This window comes from Polypterus senegalus, chromosome 6 (genome assembly GCF_016835505.1).
Source record: "Polypterus senegalus isolate Bchr_013 chromosome 6, ASM1683550v1, whole genome shotgun sequence".
NCBI lineage: Eukaryota > Metazoa > Chordata > Cladistia > Polypteriformes > Polypteridae > Polypterus > Polypterus senegalus.
The window spans coordinates 85823716-85842052 of NC_053159.1; the positions used below are offsets into that span (position 1 = coordinate 85823716).

General features: G+C 36.9%; 1 protein-coding gene and 1 long non-coding RNA gene across 2 annotated transcripts in view; one reads left to right on the forward strand and one right to left on the reverse strand.

Annotated features, from left to right (window-relative positions):
- The window catches only part of LOC120531238 (collagen alpha-2(VI) chain-like), a 68150-nt gene extending 56377 nt beyond the window's left edge, over nucleotides 1-11773 (reverse strand). The window contains exons 1-3 of the mRNA XM_039756473.1: nucleotides 11599-11773; nucleotides 4247-4339; nucleotides 1691-2292 (exon numbers count right to left, since the gene is read on the reverse strand). Coding sequence (XP_039612407.1) covers nucleotides 1691-2292; nucleotides 4247-4316 — 672 coding nt within the window. The 5' untranslated portion in view covers nucleotides 4317-4339; nucleotides 11599-11773. The remainder of the gene's footprint in view (nucleotides 1-1690; nucleotides 2293-4246; nucleotides 4340-11598) is intronic.
- LOC120531240 lies at nucleotides 9906-16859 on the forward strand. Its single transcript, XR_005634078.1, has 3 exons — nucleotides 9906-10203; nucleotides 13464-13669; nucleotides 16776-16859. It is a non-coding gene; the product is annotated as an uncharacterized LOC120531240 (long non-coding RNA).
- Nucleotides 16860-18337: the final 1478 nt, after the last annotated feature.

The following is an 18337-nucleotide window of genomic DNA, read 5'->3' on the forward strand; positions in this document are numbered from 1 at the left end:
TACAATATAAAAAACATTATATTTCTGTACGTAATAACATGAACACTGTAATATGTAATAAGAAACAAGAAATAATTAATGTAGCTGTTGTCAAGAGAGCATTCCTGATGATTGGAGACAGTTCTGACCAGTCTAACTCATCAATTCCTAGTTGCATATTGTATCCAAGAAAATGTCAAGTGGAGATTTGTAACATCTGTTCCATGTTAGCTTTTTCCATATGTAAAGAAATTTATTTTCAACCAGCTTCCATCTATTCCCAAGTCCTTCTTGATAAATCCATTTTTTAAACTGGCCCTTCTTTACTTCTACACTGTTGTAGGTTTATAACATAGTCACATCTCTGCTTTTGTTTTGGGTACGTTATGACCAATCTTCTTGTGAAGTTTTGTGAAATCAGATAAGAGGAGCCGCAGCAGTTGCCTGTGGCTCTTAATGTTAATATTTTGTCACAATTGTGTATTTAAGCCAAATGAGTATAAAAAGCACAATGACGTTTATTCATTCCCTCTGAATTAAATGCAACACTAGAACTGAAAACATCTCTGCTTCTGGCTCTCAGAACATTTGTGACAAAGCAGGAGAAGTATCCTGGTAAAAGAAAAAATGTAATTCACTGACTTATGTCTCTCATTTTTTCTATGTGTGTGATTCTCTATTTGAGCTTAAATGTATGTATGTATGTATGTATATATTTCGGTATGTATTTTTAATTCAAAAACAAAAAGCAATTCAATCAAAAACACAAAAAAAGAAACGAAAATAGCAAGTATAATATGTATTATAAGAAAATCCATAAGGCTCGGCACTCAACCTCCACCTGACCATACGACAAGAGAGCTCCATTTAATGTTGTTCTTCACATATAATGAAACAGCAAATACGATAAAAAGATTCAGCACTGGCTCGGCTCGCTTACTGTAGAATTACATCAAGGATCTTGCCAAATTCTGGAAAACGTCTAAACTGGGCTGCGTAAAGGTAATTTGATTTTCTTCGATTTAAAATAATATAGGATATCACTTTCCTGCTGTGTTATTAAAGGTGGATTAGGATTCTTCCATTTGAGAAAAATTAGTTTTCATGCAAGAACTGTGAGATACAATATTACAATAAATTTTTCATAGCACAATATTATCCCATCTGGTATTATTATAAATATTGCTGTTAAAGCATTAGGAGTGATGTTACACACAAGGAGAACTGAAGAGAAATACAAATATAATTTGCCAAAAATGGTTTGAGTTTAGAACATTTCCAAAAAATGTGACCTAGCAATGCAGGCATTTGATGACATTGCTCACAGGTGCCATCCTATTCTCTGGGTGCATTTTAACTGAGAACAGATTTGGTCAGGTGAAAAATAAAGATTTTTCTAAAATATCTCATTTCAGTCAGCCTGGTTGAAAATATTTGTGCATTCTTTTATTTGTGATAGTAACTGTTAAATCTTTTTAGAATTTAGTTTCTGATGTGTGTAATATTAGGCAGTTGTTTATAGTCTAGTTTGATATGCCACTGTGCAAATGGTTTTAGCCTCTTTAAATTCACTTAAGAGTAACAGCTACTGCTATTTACATATACAGTATAGTGTAATACAACAAAGTAATCATTTGTAGCCTATTGATAACCCACACTGTAATGGTACAGATTCATCAGTTAATGTACACTCTCATTTTTGAGGACTTACCATAACTTGAATGATCCTGTTGATGGTCTCAATATTTATGTTGTTTGCTTCAGTGATTGCCAAGTAGTTGTTCCTATATAGTTCAGCAGGAGTGTTGGCTATCTCTCTCAGGCCAGACTCATACTTATTGTTAGTGGCAGGCACAGCAAATAATCGGATACCTGCATCTCTGGCTCTTTCAGCTCTCAATTTGATGCCACCACATGGATTGCCTGTAACATGTCCATCAGTGATCACCACAGCAAAGCGAGCTCGGGTTTCCTTGGAAGAGTGCCTGAACATATTGTCTGTCATGTTGGATAGAGCACAATCTGTGAATGTTCCCCGTCCAAAGTATTTAATATTACGGAGACGAGAAATGAAGGCATTGGGATCTTTAGTGATATCACTGAAGATTTCCACTCTGTCTGAGAAGTGCAAGCCACCAAACTCGAAGGTAATCTGTATGTGATTTTTATATGTCTCAGCTTCCAACTTCTTGACAAATTGCTCAGTGAAGATTTTGATCTGATTCACTAAGCCACCCGGTGGAAGAATCTGTAAGGCAATGCTTTCAGATGTGTCGATTACAAAATGTATGCCTATCGGACAGTCTAATACATCTAGAAGGAAGCAAGAGAAAGGAAAATAGCATCAGGATTACCTGTGTTTATCTTTTCATTAAATATTGCAATATTACTATCATAATAATTGTAAGATAAAATTATTATTGGAATATTAGCAACCTGGGAGAAACAATTTCAAATATGTTTATTCACAAATTTATTAGATAGATAGATAGATAGATAGATAGATAGATAGATAGATACTTTATTAATCCCAAGGGGAAATTTACATAATCCAGCAGCAGTATACTGATACAAAGAAACAATATTAAATTAAATAGTAATAAAAATGAAAAAAATTAAAATAAAATTAATGTTAGCATTTACTCCCCCGGGTGGAATTGAAGAGTCACATAGTGTGGGGGAGGAACAATCTCTTTAGTCTGTCAGTGGAACAGGACAGTGACAAAAGTCTGTCACTGAAGCTACTCCTCTGCCTGGAGATGACACTGTTAAGTGGATGCAGTGGATTCTTCATGATTGACAGGAGTTTGCTTAGTGCCCGTCGCTCTGCCACAGATGTTAAACTGTCCAACTTTAATCCTACAATGGAGCCTGCCTTCTTAACAAGTTTGTCCAGGCGTGAGGCGTCTTTCATCTTTATGCTGCCACCCCAGCACACCACCGCATAGAAGAGGGCACTCGCCACAACCGTCTGGTAGAACATCTGCAGCATCTTACTGCAGATGTTGAAGGATGCCAACCTTCTATTATTGTATTAGCTGCATTTTGTTAAAATGTCCAGCATACATCATCTAAATCTGATATCCTACCGGGCTTGAGTGAATTCACTTTTTCATTCTAGCCACTTTCACACTTGGTAATTACTTTTTCTAAATGAGCACATACTTCTGTCATATTTTAAATCACTAGCTTCTTAAGATTCAGAACCCTTCATTTATTCTTGTTTCCTTAACCAAATAATAATGAGATATAAATAGAGCCAACCTATGACCAGCTAACTCTGGGGTCTCAGATTTAGGGCATGAAGAGCCGCCATTTCCTTTCCAACCAGTTATTAAAAACAAATTCATGCTGTTAATGAAACACATTATTGAATTATATTATTCCATAGTACACTCATTCTGCCAAAGCAAACATATATCCATTTTTTTTTTTTGAGAGCACAATCCACATTTTTTGTGGGCCACTGCAGATCAATATTTCTCACCTCCTTACTTTAATTTTTTCAAATATTTGATTGAAACAGTTCTTGAATGATTGACACACAGGTTAAAACAGGATCAGTTTAGCTTTTGAATCTCATTATTTAGATACTGAGTATGGAAAAACATTTAAAGTGTCAGTCAGCCAGTCATTGCCCAACCTGCTATATTCTAACAAAGGGTCACAGGGGTCTGCTGGAGCCAATTCCAGCCAACACAGGGTGCAAGGCAGGAACAAATCCCGGGCAGGGTGCAAGCCCACCGCACATTTAAAGTGTTTTAATATTAAAAACCAAATCAATTAAAATTAACACAACGTTTGTTCCATTAGCAGTAGTAATCAGTTTCTAATTAAGAAAGAGGCTGGAAGGAAAACTTGCATCCACTGTTGCCTTCCAGCATCTGAGTTTGACACCTCTAATACAGAGCATCATTTGACACTTGGCCACTGCCACTTGACGCAAGGCCCTTTTTAAAGAAGAGGACTGGACAGTCTAGAAATATTGTGCTTTGTGGTAAGGAAGCACAGGGAGCAACTGTTTGTCTCTTTTTGTAGTCATGTAATTCTCTATTATTGTATTAGTGCACTGCAGTGGGCTGGCTCCCTGCCCGGTTTTGTTTCCTGCCTTGCGCCCTGTGCTGGCTGGGATTGGCTCCAGCAAACCCCCGTGACCCTGTAGTTAGGATATAGCAGGTTGGATAATGGATGGATGCATGGATGTATTAGTGCAAAATGTATTTTTGTATATCAGATGTAAATATTTTGTTCTTAATATTGCACTTACCTGGGCATTTAGTTTCAGCATTGCATAGAGCACCAAATAGAAGAAAAATCCAAAATCTTTGTAATGTCATTTTTGTTAATGTTTTTTTTTTATCTGCATTAAAAGAAAAGGAGCACAATTAAGATATGCAGCTGTTTTTTTTTTTACACTTACTTGCTCTCCCCACTTACCAACACATTGGGTGTAATCATGGATAGCTTTCCTCCACTTCAAAGTTTTTTTGAAACAGATTTGTGGTCAGCAAAAATAGTACCAGAAAATCAATGGCACCGATATGTTTATAGCTTATTGAAAGTCTGTCAGAAAATAGGAAACATTCAGTGTCACCTAAAGGTGTTTAACCCATTCAGCATTACAATGTTTGTATTTCCCATTCACTCATTTTCTAAACTAGAATTTCCATTACACGGTAGTTAAGCAGTTAAAGCCTATTCCAGCAACAACGAGTACAAGGCACCAGTTCTTCACTGGCACAATCATGCCTACAGCTGCTTTAGAGCATCCTATTAATCTAACATGCAAATCTTGAAATGGAAGAAAACTGAACTACTTGGAGAAAATCCAGGTGGTAAGTAAATGTGTACTTGACTGGGTCACGGTTCAAACCAAAGATTCTAGAGATCTGAGAAAGCAGTATATATCACTGTGCCACCATATTTACCATATTCAGCTCATGGAGCAACTTGGCCACTTTACAAACAAGTGTCCTTTTAAACCTCTGAAGTGGTAAAACATCCATGAAATGTTAATGACATCTATAAATCTATTGTACTAGGATGTCGTACCGTGTTAGCCATTATGGATGTAATGACAAGTCAAGCAAAATGACACCTTTTATTGGCTAACTAAAACGATTACGATTAGGATCCTTTTTGAGTTGCCTCGAAAGCTCAAATATTATAATCTTTTTAATTATCTAATAAAAGGTGTCATTTTGCTTGACTTTTCACTATAAATCTATTGATATTCCGCTGTACTGTAAAGACAAAAATAAACACTAGATGGCAGCATTTATAGTACATCATCATTATTCATTTAAAATAGATCTTAAGAAAAAGATTAAAATATAGTATTTTCATGCCGGTTTGAAGTTACTTGCATTTACACACACACACACAAACATGTGTGTGTGTGTCATTTTTAAAATAAATCGAACACTTAAATTGTTATTATAAGAGCAAGAATTTAAAAAGTTTAAAATAAAGACAACAGTGATGATTTTTAAATTTGCATTCAATAATTCATGTCCCAAATGTAAATATCTCAGTACAGAGACTCAGTGTGATAACCCTACCCAAAAAATCCTTTTGGGGGAAAACATTCTATGGTGCTAAAAATAAGAATAAGAATAAAGTGCTTCTGTACTTTCCAGTTTTCAAATACAAACAAATAAAAAATTGCAATCGATTCAAATTATTATTGGCCTGTATGGAAGCTTCTTTGTTACCCTGTTGTTCTTGGACCTTTTTCAGTTGCATTTATGCTTTGACAGATAAATCATCTACCTATTTAATGTCCATTTCCATTTTCTGACACTATATAGCACAAGTTCAGAATCAGCCATGGTTATGACACCACTCCATCAAGTGGGCACACACACACAGACACACACAGTTAACCTTGCATTCTTATTTGGGGGGATATGAGCAGAATATTTAGTACCTGAAAAAAAAAAACGGTAGGGACTTGGGAATAACATGCAAACACCACAAAGGCTTCTGACATCAGCACTAACCATTGCACTAGGATGCATTTTCTTAATAGTTATTTATGAGTAAAGTAAGTAGTAAGTTTTGGGTGGCACGGTGGCGCAGTGGTAGCGCTGCTGCCTCGTAGTAAGGAGACCTGGGTTCGCTTCCCGGGTCCTCCCTGCGTGGAGTTTGCATGTTCTCCCCGTGTTTGCGTGGGGTTTCCCCCTACAGTCCAAAGAAATGCAGGTTAGGTGCATTGGTGATCCTAAATTGTCCTTAGTGTGTGTGTGCCCTGCAGTGGGCTAGTGCCCTGCCCGGGGTTTATTTCCTGCCTTGCGCCCTGTGTTGGCTGGGATTGGCTCCAGCAGACCCCCGTCACCCTGTAGTTAGGATGGATGGTAGTACATTTTATAAATAACTCAAGTTTCTGTTCTCATATTTATATCAATGAAATAGTAATACAATTACTATGTTTAAAAAATCTTCTAAATTCCTCATTCCTCAGTCATTTCCTCATTAATTAAAATATGAAATTAATGTGAATCTAATAGACAAGCAAGACTTTGTGGAACACCTTTTTCAATGTATTCATAAATGATTATAGAAAAAAGAAATCCACTATGGGGGCAAGAAATGACAAGTGCACAATATATCCATTGGTACATTTATGCATAGACATAATGAACAAGTGGTCTGAAATTATTTTTGCTTTGCTTGCATTTAAATTATTTTATTTTCTACATATTTGGTAGAGTTGGTGCCTATCCACAATTTTAAGACAGTGTGTAATCCTTACTACCATCAAATCTCTGAAACACATCATTTAGTGCATAGCAGCAATAAACAATACTATTCATCATACAGTATAATAACCATGAATTGATGAGAGATGTTTGTCATGTTATTGGTCATTCACTATTGGTCACTATTCACTATACCTCATCCTTAGGAAGTCTTTAGCCATTCATCATTCATTTTCTATATCCATTCATTCAGAAAAGGGGCATAAGGAAGCCACAGCCTATCTCAGCAAGCACTGGCAGGAACTCTCTCTGGATAGGGCAATGCCCATTGCAAGGTGAACACACACACATAATCGGCAAATTTAGTATCACCAATGCATCTAACCTGCACATTTTTGAACAATGGAATGAAACAAGAGTATTTGGAGGAAACCCGTGCAGACAAAGAGGGAACATGCAGAGTCCAATCAGGGTGCACCCATGACATGAAGCATGGTCTCCTTGTTGTGACGGAGCACTGCTACCACTGTGCCACCATAATCTTCTTCCAATTCAACTAAATAAATAAAATGCAACCAATGCTCTAAGCACTTAAGAAGAAAAGTATAATATCCCTTTCTTCTTCTTCTTTTTCTTCACGAAAGACTCATACAGACCCTACAAGTTACATTTGCCTGTTTTTTTAGAAAAGCTATAACAAAACAATCAAACACAGATTTGTACAAACAAGTAAATGAAAAAAATCAGTCCATTCAAAAATACAATTAATCCTGGGGATCAAAGAGAAAATTAAAATTCATTAAATTTAAAAAAACAGTATTTCTGATTTTTAATGCTTCAACAATTTCAGGTATTGTTAAATACCTTTTTCTATTTTTAAGACTGAATGATTAAAATGCATATCAAAGACTATCTCCTTATATGAAATAATTGCTACCTTTAACAATGGCTGAATATTTCAGAAAAATGTTAAAATAAAGATACTGGTTAGCATTCACAGCACAAGTACAGTAGGCAGAACTGTGGGAGTTAAATTTGATTCCCAAAGGCATACACATTAGAGTAATTAAGTTACTCTTTGTTGGTTTAAAGTAGGTATGAGTGTGCATGAATATGCCCAATAATTGACTGGTGTCTTCAAGGATTGTTCCTGTATGGATCAATGGTAAAAATGTATTCAGAAGATGAAGGCCTGATAGGATAGTTGGATAGGTATTTAGAAAACATGTTATCTGCTTAAAGGCCATTTTGTTTGGTACTAACCCAGTTGCATATACTGTACATACTGTATAGTATGTCAATATTGACAGGGATGGATTAAATTACAGAAAATAACTAACAGCATATTAATATCAAGGAATTAATGAATAGTTTAGTCAGTCTCTGTCTTCAGAGGACATTCAGTCATAATAGCATAAGAAATTTAATCACTTAATCATTCTTGTCTGGTTAGCTAATAGCGAAGTTATCCTATATCTAACCCAGATACATTTCAAAAGTTGTCAAAAATTTCATTTCAGCTTCATGACATTGTATTTTGATCCAGATTCCCATGACTCTTTGAGTTAATAACCAGTTCTTGACTTCATTCTTAGATGCACTTCACCCTTATTTCCACAAGTGCCATCCAAACGAGACTAACTATTTAAAAGAAAGAATTCTGCTGGGTCAACATTATTACTGTCTTTGAACATTTTGAAAACCTAGATTAGGCACCCATGCAGCTTTCTGTTCTCAAGAATAAAGAGGTTTATGTTGAGCCTGTCAGGATAAGACATGCCTTTTAGTCCTTTTTTTTTTTTGTAGTTTGGTGACCAGACCTGCACACAGTACCCCAAATGTAATATTATTAGGCTATTATACAATCTCTGGGAATAACACCCCTTAATCTATATTCAAAAGTTTTTTTCAATATAGTTTACCATTTTATTTACCTTTTTTTTGGTTCTGCACATTGCCTACACCATGAGAATTTTGTATCCACATAGGTTCCTAAATTCTTTTCAGAGGTTGCTTCATATAAGATAATGTCTCCCCATAATGTACTTTTTGCCTTATTTGTAGCACTTTGAATTTTTCTTCATTAAACTGCATTTTCTAAAAGTTCACCTAGTTTCATAATGTTGCCTAGTATGAAAGTAGATGGATGATGACATTCAGAAGTACTTCCAGCAATACTTTCTTACACGTTCTAGACTTTGTTTAGTGGGACATTGAAGAAAAACCTGCAGGTCAATGAGGGATGCAGGAGGTAGAAATCTGCTTCACACTTTTTGTTCCAAAACTTCCAATACAGATTCAGTGATGTTTAGATCTGGTGATTATGGAGGCCATAGAAGGCATTTGAGTTCATCCTGGTGTTCATGAAACCTCTTTTGAATTAGGTTAGCATTGTGTATTATTATTCTGGAATAGGGGAACATTATGTGGAAACAGTGTTTGCACCATAGGGTGTGCCTGGTCCTGTACAATGCCCTTATATTCCTTAGCTCTTTTACAATCATGCAGAGCAATCATCAGATCGAATAACTCCAATGAGATGGTTCCCCATACCATTACAGATCCTTCACCATGTTTAACAATTGGCAACATACATTGTGGGTTAAAAGCATCCTTTGGCTTTCTCCGAAAGTAAACTTGTCCATATGTAGGAAATTGGGTGCAAAATTACTCATCAGACCATACTGTATTACTTTAGTCCATTGCTCATGTTTTGCGCTTCAGACACCAGGTTATTCATCTTTGAACATTGACCTTGGTTTCTAAATAGCAGCCCAGTCATAATTTCCAGCTTTGTGAAGCTCACAACAAAGTTTTTGTTGAGACTGTGTCAAAGAGGTGCTGATTCAATTCATCTGCAATTTTTGTGGCTGTACATGTAGCAACTGTCCTGTAAAATGTCCATCTACCTCTGCCTGTGAGGTTCGGCTTGCTTCCATTTCCCTTTGCCGATGTCCATGTTTTGGCATATGCTGTAATAATTTTTGGCACTTTTCCCACAAAATAATTTTGCAGTTTTTGCATCACCTGTATTTCAGACAGCAACCATTTGACCTCTCTGAACTCCATTAATTGCCTCATGTTGCTTTGAAAACTCATATATCAAAGTGCCATTTATATGATTTTTATAGCTACCATTCCCAAATTGGGAATTAATTTCCTATGCCTTACAAATGAAATTGCATCTGTAATTGTAATTTAGTTACTTAAAGTCACATTCGTTTCTCTGTTGGCGTTTCCCCTATTGATTAGGCTGAGTGGGCTAGTAAATTGTTTAGAATTTACTTTCAAACCAATGCCTTTTAAAGTACAATGACACACATGACAACTGTTCATACGAGCGAACGATCGCCACTTCCAAGTGTTCTCACAGGCCGAGGCTGATACCTGAGTACTGAACAAGACTGCGCATGCGGGTTTGTGAGATTGGCGGGGCGCACCAGCTGGCATCCAGAGAACGAGACAAGACACAGGAGTCGAGAGAAAGGGGAGCGACACCACTCCACGTGCGTGCATTTTACAGGTAAAAAAAACACAATAGAAATGTCAGCACAATAAATATTATTTGATGCAGATTTCGAAAAAGCCAAAAACAGACCAAAATAGGGCAATAAGAACAGCACTAATAAAGTTGGGGCCGTGCCTTGTTAACTAACACTAACTACCTGTATTGATAGTAAATAAAAGGCGTTTCACCTCTCTTCATAAGTTCAATATTATATCCATCTCTGAAAAACGAACATATATATGCTATCATAATATTTAACCTACGAACATAATATTGAACTGTTGAATTTATGTGTTATTTTGACAAAGCGGTGGCCCATAGCACGGGATCATATATTACTTGTAGTTCAGGCTTTGTGTCAGAGCAAGTAAATTCACTTGTTCCTTCACAGTGTGTGTTACAATATTCGTCTTCAACGTGCACTGTAAAAGTTCATGCTGTGAAAGGCGCTCTGTGTGCCTCCGCCTTACTAACTTTTTATTCAGATTATTCAGAGCCCACCGCACGTATGCAAATTACACTAAACTCCGCAACAATTTCTAAAGAATTCATACTTACGGTGTAATGGGATCGTGAAAAGAATATCATATCGCTTTCGAAACATTTTAAGATCTCGGAATATTCGGCTTCATTGTATAAAATCTTACTAATCTAAGTATTTCTATCTTTAAAACAATCACAGCAAATTACCTTTAAAATGATGCATGTTGCAAAATGTTTTAACGGGTAAAGGTGACTCATATCAATGATTGTAATCATAAGAGATGTGGACTATTTCGTTAGGATTTACAACATTCGTCTGTCTACTGAATGATTACATTATAAATGGATGTACTGTACTTGAAAGTCAGAATACAGGAACCATAAATAACACCCACAGAAGTATGGGCGATTTCTCAAGAATCATAAGTATTGCTGTCGATTAATATTTCAGTTTGCTGGTGATTTTCAACAGAGTTTTTCGCTTTTACTAGTGCTGAAATCGTTTTGTTTCACATTTTTATTTCTAGCGGACAACATCAATCGATGTGTATTAAAAAAACAGGATAAACTCGACAAAATCATTTGGCCCATGCAGGCGTACCAGTTGTATGCCCTACTGAATTACAATGCCACAAAGAATGGCGAGATGAAGAACGTTTTTAAAGTACAATACATACTCTGCAAAACTCTTAGAGAAAAAGAAGTCACTTTTTTAAAGTCTTTAACACATGCCATTTTGTGCAGACTAAATTGTCCAGTAGATTATGCTCAGCAACTTTTATTTCAAAAACACTTTATATTGAACTTTGCAGATTAAACGTTAATTTTACAAGCATTATTTCTCAACATCATTTACTGAATAGGCTATATTATTCCATAAGCGTTACTGTAAAAAAAAAGGCAATAATTGTTACATGATATACATACCCAATACTAGCTGGAATAACCGTTATCTCCTTCTGGAGGATTACTCAAAATGTTAATCTAAGAAGTCCACTGTGCATTCTTCTAAAACGGCCCTTTGCTGAAGGAAGAGGGGCAAAAGAGCCCGTTGGTGCCGGAGGCTCCTCAAGTCGGACAGCCTCTGCGCTTGGTGCTGCAAAAAACTCTCAGTAAGTCACAAGCCCTCCTCCACCCGGCCGCCAAGCCACTGAAGTACTACTATAAAGCACATGATGGCACTGTTGAACTAGAAGTCCGCGAATTTCATGAAAAAAACAGAAGTAGATAAATACACTTTTTCCTACTAAACTGCTGTCTTATGGTATAAACTGTGCATACCGATATAGTAACATACAACAGTGATAATAACCATTTGACCAGTATGTCTATGGCTGCTAGATTGCAGGATCAAACTTGCATGTTCAGAGGTCATTAAAATGAGTATGGTTCTTTCATACATTCATTATATTATCATACTTAATGGAGAGAACATACTACTAACTCGACTTCAAACCTAGTCTCATGGAGGTGTGAGGCAGCACAAATTACTATTAAACATTTTACCAAAAGTACCAATCTATGTTATTTTTCAAAACAGATACAAATATAAGGTAATGTCATACGAGACAATATGACAGAAGACAAAGCAAGTTAGACGGACAGCCATGTTCAATAATGAGATCTAATCTGTAAGTTTGATGGTGGCTTTTATAGTCTGTACTATTACAAAGGGCTTACTAAAAAAGGTCTGATTAATGTGTAAGAACAAAAAGTAGATTACATGCACATATCACGCAATGAAACATAAATCAATGATATAAAAAACAGATGATTAAAGGTTTCAGAATTCTTGAAAGATGAATTATGACTACAGCCAAGACATGAACATTTGCAATAAAAACACTTTACCAGTAAACTAGCATTTGAAATTAATTCCTTCAATATTAGATAGATGGATAGATACTTTATTAATCCCAAGCGGAAATTCACATACTCCAGCAGCAGCAAACTGATAAAAAAATAAATTCTATTACAATTAAAGAGTGATAAAAATGCAGGTAAAACAGAAAATTATTAAGATATTTTAGGACCTTTTCATATCATCTTAGATCATCTTTGATTATCGCTGTGTGTTGTATTCTTCCTGCATTGCTTTCACTGGTGTTATTATTATCATTGTTGTCTGAATGTTTTGAAAAGTTGATTTCACAAGGGTCAGCAAACACTTAAATTAGTGAGAAGAATGATATTTGATTATTCTGGTTCAATGCAGAAATTGTTGAAAACATTTAACAGAACCTTCCACTTAAGAAGGGTAAATCCGCTTGAGTTGTAACATGGGTATTTATTTAATGATGGGTACATCAAGGAATGTTATTTGCTGTCTCACTGTTCATGGGATGCAGGTTGAATTGTGAACATGGCTGGTGTCAGCGTAGAGATTGCATACTGAGCACATGTTTTCTCTTGTTACCCTATTGTCCTTTCAACTAGTGACCTGTGAGATATATTATATTATGTTTGTCACCTCTTCTGGTATGGATGAATGGATATATTTGCATGAGTGTGTCCAATGATGCTCTGTAATGCACTAAATGCATTCAGCAGTTAGACAGAGGAATGGCCTTGTTATCTAGTGAATGTAATATGTCACATTTACAAAATACAGTGAAATATTTACTTGTCCAGCCAACATGCAACATGTATCTATCTATCTATCTATCTATCTATCTATCTATCTATCTATCTATCTATCTATCTATCTATCTATCTATCTATCTATCTATCTATCTATCTATCATGAAGCTGTGTTTATGCCAGCTGTGCTGTTTTCTGATTCAAACTTTCAGGACAAGATTTCTTTGAGGTAGGTAAGGCCTATGCACACTGGGCAGGAATTGAGCCAGGAGACCAACTGGGAGGTGTGCCAGGTGTCTGAGTAGAAGCCTGGAAGCTGTTTTAAACAACAGAGTGAAGTGGGTCATGCCACATAAACAAACAGCTGTGAGATGAGAGATTAGGAAAAATGGAAGACTCCATTACATCTTGACTTTTGGTAGGTTTCAGTTATTTTTTCTACTGACAAAGTAGCAGCAAAGCCATGTAATTGTTTTAGCCAGCTAATACTAAAATATTTTACCTTGCAAATTACAAATTTATCATGTACAATATAATAGTTTTGTTAAAAGAAAAATACATTTATAGCAATAGAGGGAGTGCCTTACTCTCCTTAGGCTCATTACTTCAGTTTTTCTCTGTGACTGTTAAGCTGTTGGCTACAAAAATTAATGGCAGTATTACAAACTAATAAAACCATGACTAATGCATATCTATCCATACCTTTATCAAGAGGTTTTAACCATTAGCAGGCAGGGTAATATAATTTCTAAATATTGTAGCTCTAGATTCAAAATTCTTGCCTGGTCACTATTTGTATGGAGAGTACATGTTTTTGTAGCGTTTGTGTGGATTCTCTAGTTTCTTTTCTACATCCAAAAGATGTGTTTCAGGTTAGTTAGTTCTGCGTGAGTAAATGTGAATATGTATGGTCAATTTACCACAGAACACCACTCCTACAGTAGATTTTCCATGGTTTGGATGACACCATGAACCTAATGCTAATAGACTTTTGTTCTCCACAACAAAAACTAGATAAGAATCAGTAAAGGTCGAAACCCATATGGAGCCCTAGGCAGGCTGAGGGTTGGGGATTGTCCCTTGGTGTCTGAAGCATGTACCTATTAACTCAGTCATTTAGAAATTGGTGGTGGGTATTGTGTCCCTCTCTGTGTCCGGAGTGTGCACACATTAACTTACATAGTCATCACCCTTCAGATGATGGCTCTAGTAAGAAGGTTAAGAAATAGATGGACTGATGAAAAAATAGCTTGGTGTGACACTCATCAGCTCTGATACCTGACAGCTCCAGTGGTGTGATTTCAAATCCTGGACATGTCATTGATTCTGTGTAATATAAGTATTCTTATGGCATTATGTTTTTTTTCCCAGGCATCCTGTTTTCGTCCCCAACCCACAAATGTTCAGATTAGGTTAATTGTCCGTACCAAGTCAGTGTGAATATGTGCTTTGTGGCATTCCATACACATTTTAATCTCTAAAACTTTATTTTGCAAAAGGAAAAAGGATTGTCTTACTTTTTCAAATGACAGCAGATTAACATCTGACAATTTTGAAATCCAGCTCAGATTTAAAGCTGTTAACAATTATGCAATTTATTTTAGTAGATAAATGCATTTGTTATAGATTTATTTGACTATTTACTCAACTAGCCATCCGTACATCCATCTGTTCTCAAATATTGCCAATATTATTCAGTGTCATGATGACTGGTTGCAGGAACCAGCCATGAATGATACACCAGTACACTCCAGAGCACATTCACTCAAGCAGATATGCTCCAGGATATCGGACCAGCATGGAGCTTCTGATTAGCCTAACACTAACATGAACATCTTTACTATGTGAAAGAAAAAGCTGGTGCACTCAGAGAAAAACCCATACAATCATTGGAACATTGTGCAGATTCCACACAGGCAAAGTCTTTGCTGGAATTCAAATCCAAGACTCTGGAGCCATGAAGTGACATTCGTGATGAATGTGTTACCCTCTGGAATATTTACATCTTTGAATTTAAGTATTTTGAAAATTATTACATGTATATGAACTTTTTAGCCCTGAATTTTCCAATAATTACTTGTTCCAGCCATGCAAGAAAAGCAGATAAAACATTTAACATCTATGGTCAAACCCTAAAACATGTGTTAATCGTTTTAATCAGGAAAAGAGGGAGTGAAATAGTTGAAGTTAGACTCTTACCATTATCTCTGCTGTATCAGTTTCTGTTTAAAGAATGAAATACCAAAACAGAAAAGTATAAGGCTGTTTTCAGCTGGTGGGTTTTAACTTTACAGTCTTGTAAGCCATTATTCACTGATGTACAGTAGTTTCACATGCCAAAGACATATGCATAAAGGTATTAGGCAATGATATGGTGACTATCATAATCCTGTAGCTATTCTTACATTTAAATAAGTAAGTAGTATTGTCTTTTTTTATTAATTTAAATTTTATTCAACTTATTTTTATACCACACATTTAGGCATTCTGAGTGTCGGGTTATGTCTTTTACTAATGAAGTTAAAATGCAACACTAAATGGCATACATTAAAACAGAAGTTACATGTGTTCTTCAATATAAGTGGGCACATATGGCAGACCTTCAAGAACAGAATGAATAAGGTAAACAAAAATTAGTGATGGACACAGGGAACAAAAATAAAGTTCAAATCTACTGCCTTCACTCTAACCCTAAATATACAATACACAGCACTTGAACCTCCAGATAGTGGCATGGCTTGTGTCCTCTTGCCCAGTTACCAATTACTGCAAAAAACATTCTTTTTCATTTCCTATCTCTTTTTTCTGTTTTACTCACTGTTTCTTTTGAACTTTGTCTCTCTTCCTCCCATTGCCGAGCCTTTACCTTAACTAACCTCCCAATGCAAGATTTAAAGTTCTTCTGGCTGTAAAGTAGTTTTAAACCCTTCCCAGAATCACTTCCATGGTCTGTTTCTATGTCTGCTAAAGGGATACCAGTCTAAAACTTCTTCTATTGGCATTTGAGCTTCCTACACCCAAGAGCCACCTGTTACTTTTAAACAACCGAGTGTTTAAAGTAGCCTTTCAGTTGTCTGCCTTAACGAAGCAAACGTTTCCAGTTCGGATCTGTATGCTATCATGTACAAAGTTTACGACTGTCCTCCTTCTGTTCACTTGTCAGTGTTTGGGATTATGTGCTCCTCACTGAGGTCTAGAAGGTGTTTTAATCTTCTGCCACTTCTTTGTGGCTTTGTTCTCTTTCCTAGTAGGGGAGCAGGTATCCCTGTCCATTATGGGGTTACATCCTTTCTACCATTCTTTATGAGTCTGGATGTACTGCTGTGAGAAAATAAAACACAAACAAGATAGATCAAGCTTTGGGGGAATTCCCCGTATAATGTTTATGAATCTGTTGATTCTTATTCAACTGAAAGATGTATAAAACAGACATTTGACAACCAAAGAATTGCTTTGCGGTGCTTTTATGAGTACATGGCAGGAAATAAATTAACAAACAGGAAATGGAAATGAATTCTTGACAGATGTGAAGATGATTGAGGGAGACATATTTGACATCATAATTTGGAGACGGAAATAAAGTCATCAGGATGGGATTGGAAGAGAAGTCATCTTTTGGAACAGGAATTGGAAACATCTCGTGGGGCCGGGAACGGACTTTAACATGTGGGCACTATGTAAGGTAGGACCGCTAATCTTCCGTTTTTCTGTTGACGAAGGAGAAAAAAGTGTTAATACTCTGTTCCAATACCCCACCTTTTGTTCTGTTGTGCTCCATTGGGCCCTTTAGCTGTCCTCTACTCGCACGTGTGTGACACGACACCCCCCTCAGCCCAGTCCCAATGAGGTTGCTCAGCCTGAAACAAGAGGTTGAAAACACAAGAAAGGGCATCGACGTTAGCCTGTAGAGTACCCCCACGATAAACGACCTTGAAATGATATGGCTGCAAGTCCAAAAATCATCTGGTGACCCGAGGAATCGATTCCTTATGAACGACCATCCACTGAAGAGCAGCATGGTCCGTAACCAGGGTAAATTCCCAGCCCAGAAGATAGTGCTGCAGTTGGGTCACGGCCCATTTAATCGCCAAGCCTTTCTGTTCTTCCACCACATAACCGGTCTCCCGTTCAAGCAATTTCCAGCTCAGGTACATCATGGGGTGTTCAGCACCGTCGATACTCTGGCTCAGCATGGCACCTAGACCTGTGTCCGTAGCGTCAGTCCGGAGAATAAATGGAGAAGAGAAATCAAGAGTTCTCAATATAGGTGCTGAAGTAAGGGCCTCTTTCAAGTCACGAAATGCAAGTTCAGCTTTCACACCCCATACCATATTATTAGGGGCCCTCTTCCTTGTAAGATCAGTCAAAGGCACAGCCCTTTCTGAAAACCAAGGTACGAACTGATGGTAGTAGCTTGCTAATGCCAAAAATGCTTGTATATGCCGCTTGGTAATCAGATGGGGCCATTTCAAAATGGTATCAACTTTGGAGTACTGTGGTCTAACTGTTCCCCTGCCCACCAGATAATCTAAATATTTGGCTTTGTTCAATCCAAAGAAAAATTTCTTTGGGTTGATACGCAGTACGGCTTTAGCTAGTGTCAGGAAAACTGTACAAGCCTGCAGCACGTGTTCATCCCATGTGCTGGAAAAAATGACGTCCAAGTAGGTGGTACAATATGAACTGTGGGGTTTTAGCACTCTGTCTACCAGATGTTGGAAGGAAGCTGGAGCCCCCTGCAATCAAAATGGGAGTACCTTCTACTGCCTGTGTCCACTAGGGGTGCTGAAGGCATTTTTTTCTTTTGCGGAGTCCATTAGGGAATTTGCCAGTATCTTTTTGTCATATCCAGAGTAGTTGCATATTGCACATTTCCTAGCCTCTCAAGGAGCTCATCTACTCGGGGCATTGGGTACACATTAAATTTGGAGACCTGATTGAGACTTCGACTGAGATTACAGAGCCTCCAACTACCATCAGGCCTAGGGACCAAGACGATAGGACTGGACCAAGGGCTGTGGCTTTCTTCAGTCATATCTAGGTCCAACATCCGCCTGATCTCTAATTCTACTTCAGTTTTTTTTGC